We start from the raw sequence: 4,900 nt of genomic DNA, 5'->3' as shown, positions 1-4,900 counted from the left end.
TCTGTCCGGCCCATAACCGGTTTACTTGCTTGGGCAACAGGCCAGGACTGGGAGAGAGGGAAGCGAGAATTCACTTCTAAAGGGCCAGACTTAATTCTTGTCTAGAAGGGAGTTGCTGAACTTGGATGGTCTGGCTTACCGCCCGCTCTGTCCCCTTCATACCCCCCTCCCCATTCACACACACTCACCTCCTTCTCCCCGCCTCGCCCTCGCGCAGGCGCGCACACACTCGCTCGCTCAGCCCACACTCATTCCTCTGCCCCTCTACTCCCAGACAGCTACCCGCGCCGCCCCGGCAGGGGGGGCGGGGGCTCGGGGGGGGGGGGGGCCTAAGAGGAGGGGGGGGGGTTCCCCTGAGGGGGCGGACACGTCAGCCCCCGCAGCGGCGTGGGCGTGGGCGGGCGGGGGCTTAAATAGGGGACCCAGCGCGGACTGGGAAGGCGGCGGCTGCAGCAGCTGCGAGGATCCGAGTGTCCGAGCCCGTGCCTGCGAGTGGGTTGTATCCGATCACGGCTCCTAGCCCTGGCCGTGTCTGTGTGCTAGTGGGTGAGTGTCCCGGTGGAGCGGGATGGGGGTGGCTGCACCGTCTGGGTTGCGGACAGATGGGCCAGGCCCGGATGGGTCACGGGTTAGGGAGGGCGCACGGACCCTGGTGGCTGGGAGTGGGCCGCGGCAGGGCCCCGAGCATCTCGCCTGACTCCGAGTTGGGCAGGCGCACCCGGGTCCCGCCTCCCCCGCGGCTCACCCGGCCATCCCGGTTCCTCGTCCCCCAGACGGCATCGGACGTGATGACCCTGAATGGCGGCGGCAGCGGAGCGGGCGGGAGCCGCGGCGGGAGCCGGGAGCGCGAGCGCCGTCGGGGCAGCACCCCCTGGGTTCCGGCTCCCCCGCTGCACCGCCAGAGCATGCCAGTGGACGAGCGCGACCTGCAGGCAGCGCTGGCTCCCGGCGCCCTGGCAGCGGCCACGACAGGGACTCAGGGCCCCAGGCCGGACTGGCCCGCAGGCTCCTCGGACTCGCTCAGTTCAGGCGGCAGCGACTCAGACGAGAGCGTTTACAAGGTGCTGCTGCTGGGGGCGCCTGGTGTGGGCAAGAGCGCCCTGGCGCGCATCTTCGGTGGCGTAGAGGACGGGCCTGAAGCCGAGGCTGCAGGTGAGCCTAAGGGGCTGATATTCAGGGGAGGGAAGATCCCAGGACGGGACTGAACTGGGGACCGTGACTAAAAGCGGGAAATACCCTGGGATTCTAAAGGCACTTCCAGAATTTTGCTTCTACCTACCTATTTCACCGATGTGGAAATTAAGGGAGAGGTACCCCTCCCCTATCTCCCCCTAGCATTTGGTAGAGGAAGAAATGCCCAGAGTAGAGGGCCCAAGGCATAGATAGGACTACTCCGTGCGATGGCTACAGGACATCCCTCCCTGCCAGGGCTGGCAGGAACATAACCAGAAGGAGTTTCGAGGAGGGGATCCTTAAATAGCCAAGGCCTCCAGGGGGTATGAGAGTCACCATTCTAACTCATGCCACTGTGGTCAGAGGCACCCCAAGGCCCAGGCAGCAGAAAGTCAGGGAGCACTGGATTGGTCACCATGGACGTTGCTACTTCGGGACATGTAGATGGAGGTCAGGCATACCACATCCTCCAGCCCCAACTCCCAGCCCTGCCACTTCTGTTGCCATATAGCAGCCATCTGCAAGTGGAGGGGAGGGTTGGGGGCTGTGGGGAGGAGTTGGAGGATATGGCCAGAAAGGGAAACCTGGCGTTGGGGGCTTTTAATAGCCAGCCGGTGACCTGGCTATTGGCCTCCTGCCTAGGGCACATGTATGATCGCTCCATTGTGGTGGATGGAGAAGAGGCATCACTCATGGTGTATGACATTTGGGAGCAGGTAAGATGCAGGCTGAGACCAAGGGCAGGAGTTGGGAGGGTTGAGCTGGGGTAGGGACCTGCTGGGAGTGACGGGCTTGTGGCAGGAGCACGAGGACCCTTGGGCAGGTGTTTTTGTGTATTCCCCAGGACGGGGGCCGCTGGCTGCCCAGCCACTGCATGGCCATGGGGGATGCATATGTCATCGTGTACTCAGTGACAGACAAGGGCAGCTTCGAGAAGGCTTCAGAGCTGCGGGTCCAGCTGCGGCGGGCACGGCAGACAGACGATGTGCCCATCATCCTTGTGGGCAACAAGAGTGACCTGGTGCGCTCTCGTGAGGTCTCCGTGGATGGTGAGCAGGCAGTGGGTTGGAGAGGGAGGGAGATCCTGGCTGGGGTCCAGTCAACCTTGGCTCACCTCGAGTCCCCGGTGATCATCAGCGGCTAAAAATGTTCAGGAAGAAAACTCGGAGGGGAGGGAAGGGGGAGAGAGCTGCTGCCTGCCCACAGGTCTGCCAAAGGCCTGAGAGGGCTAGGGAAAGAACCAAGTCCACTAGGGAAGCTGGGGCACCTCTGGTCCCTCCTCTCCTGCCCCCTTTGGCCCTAGCTTGATAGGTGGGGAGGTGAGGAGAATGCAGGGAACCATCCAAGAGGTCAGAGGCTAGGTTCCAGGCCTGGGCCAGTCTTGATGTAGACTTGGCCCTGGGGAGGACTCTTCCCACTCAGGCTCAGCTTCCTTCTCTGTGGCTCGCAGGACTGAGTCCCTCAGAGGAACCCAGCATTGATTTGGTGACATTGTCCTCCCAACCCCTTGCAAGTCCACTGGGTCGTTTATCATGATATATCATCAAATCAGAACACACCAAGCTGTCCAACGTAGTTGTCGTTTTCCTGTGTTGACTAATGCAGTATTTCCATTTAAGTATCAGATTTCAAATTATTTAATTTAATGAATCTTCTTTTGTGGGCCACTGTTTTATGGGCTCTTTAAAAGCAGGCACAGTGTGCCTGTGGGGTGACCCAGCAGTGCACAGGGCCCTCAGTACAGGATCTGGGGTCTCTGTGTTTCTGGGGAGGACCCAGGACTCCCCCTTCCCTTACCCACAGATTCCTGAGTGGTAGCTGCCATGGTGTGGCCAGGGTTTGAGTGGGCTCCTCACCCATGCACCCTTTGTTTACTGGTGCCTGCCTGTCCCCACCCATACCAGAGGGCCGGGCCTGTGCTGTGGTCTTTGACTGCAAGTTCATTGAGACGTCAGCAGCGCTGCACCATAATGTCCAGGCACTGTTTGAAGGTGTTGTGCGCCAGATACGCCTGCGCAGAGACAGCAAAGAGGCCAATGCACGACGGCAAGCAGGTACCCGGAGGCGAGAGAGCCTTGGCAAGAAGGCGAAGCGCTTCTTGGGCCGCATTGTAGCACGCAACAGCCGCAAGATGGCCTTTCGCGCCAAGTCCAAGTCCTGCCACGATCTCTCGGTTCTCTAGGCCCCACGGGCTCTCATGGCGGTGGGCAGATGGATGGATGGTTGGTGGGCTGGCCCAGCCAACCGCCCTAGGTGCCTGAGGGCTGGTCCAGACGTGGGGCCCCTTGGAACTGCCAGCCAGGCATCCCCCACCTCATGGTCATGGACAGACAGACAGTGCTGCCCAGGGAGGTGGCTCCCAGTGGCCAGTGAGGACTGGGCGCATGTAGATGCGTGTGCAGGCCCATGTGCATCCCGAGCAGCAGCCTGAGCCCAGCTTGAGGGACAGGCCTGTGTGTGGGGAGAGGATTCTGTCCTTCTCCACACCCAGGGTGTGCATGCCCTGGAGGTAGGCTGTTCAGTGTGGTGGCTATTTGTTTACATGCAGATTTTTGTAATAAATACTATTTCTCGATATGCCAGGGCTGTTCGCTCTGTCTTTCTTCCCATCTGGGGGCTTCTGGAGCAGGGAGGATTTCTGAAGTTGAGGACTGGGGGCTCACTGCCCCATTCTAGGGTGTGGCCTTGACTGTGCTCATGCCTGGGCCCAGATACAGCCAGCTGGGACTGAGGGAGCAGGTTGGGGGTGGGGCCTGGTTGGGAGTCCAAGGAGTAGGAAGAGACACAAACCCCTCTAAGCCCCTGTTATCCAGATCCTTCTCCTCCTCACTGCCGTTGTCCACCTGATTGAGGGTTTAATCACCCACTGTACATAAAGGGAAACTGAGGTTGCCCAAGAGAACACGCCCTGTCCTGGGTCTTGCAACTGGACAAGAACCCTGGGTTTGGCTCCATAGCTGGTGTTTTTGCCCTGTTCCCTCCGGAGTGGCTGGTGATCAGCTGAGGTGGGGTGGGGGTGAGGTGGGGAGTGGGGGGGGATTGGGGAGAACTCAGAGACTTCCAGGGTGAGGAGTCAGAAGGCAGCTGGTTTAAAACTGGGGTTAAGGGAGGCACACTCAGGCAGACTTGACTGCAGATGGCTCCTCTACCTCCTGGCTGAGGGGCTACTGAGGGGGCCCCACTGTTCTCTCCACTATGAGTAGCCAGGCTAGAACATCCCACGCTCAGCATTGGCTAATTCGGTTTTGGTGAAAACAGCTCCCTAGAGGGCCGGCCCGTGGCTCACTCGGGAGAGTGCGGTGTTGATAACACCAAGGCTCCGGGTTCGGATCCTATATAGGGATGGCCGGTTCGCTCACTAGCTGAGCGTGGTGCTGATAACACCAAGTCAAGGGTTAAGATCCCCTTACCGGTCATCTTTTAAAAAAAAGAAAGAAAGAACAGCTCCCTAGAGGGCCGGCCCGTGGCTCACTCGGGAGAGTGCGGTGTTGATAACACCAAGGCCCCGGGTTCGGATCCTATATAGGGATGGCCGGTTCGCTCACTAGCTGAGCGTGGTGCTGATAACACCAAGTCAAGGGTTAAGATCCCCTTACCGGTCATCTTTTAAAAAAAAGAAAGAAAGAACAGCTCCCTAGAGCCCTCCCTGCCTGGAATGAGAGGTCTTGCATTTGTGTGGGAATGTATGCCTGTGTGTTTATGGCTAGAGATGTGCCTATCTCCCCAC

At 59.6% G+C, this 4,900-nt stretch overlaps 1 protein-coding gene across 1 annotated transcript; it reads left to right on the top strand.

The window, feature by feature from the left end:
• The first annotated feature begins 771 nt into the window (after nt 1-771).
• On the top strand, nt 772-3,755 carry RRAD (Ras-related associated with diabetes). The gene is made up of 4 exons (XM_008574137.1): nt 772-1,152; nt 1,816-1,889; nt 2,018-2,222; nt 3,078-3,755. The coding sequence occupies exons 1-4, from the start codon at nt 789-791 to the stop codon at nt 3,353-3,355; spliced, it is 921 nt and encodes a 306-aa protein (XP_008572359.1). The 5' UTR covers nt 772-788; the 3' UTR covers nt 3,356-3,755.
• Nucleotides 3,756-4,900: the final 1,145 nt, after the last annotated feature.

Source organism: Galeopterus variegatus, unplaced genomic scaffold, assembly GCF_000696425.1.
Source record: "Galeopterus variegatus unplaced genomic scaffold, G_variegatus-3.0.2 Scaffold999, whole genome shotgun sequence".
NCBI classification, from domain to species: domain Eukaryota; kingdom Metazoa; phylum Chordata; class Mammalia; order Dermoptera; family Cynocephalidae; genus Galeopterus; species Galeopterus variegatus.
The sequence above is the reverse complement of the archived record's forward strand: the minus strand, read 5'-3'. Positions and strand labels throughout refer to the sequence as shown.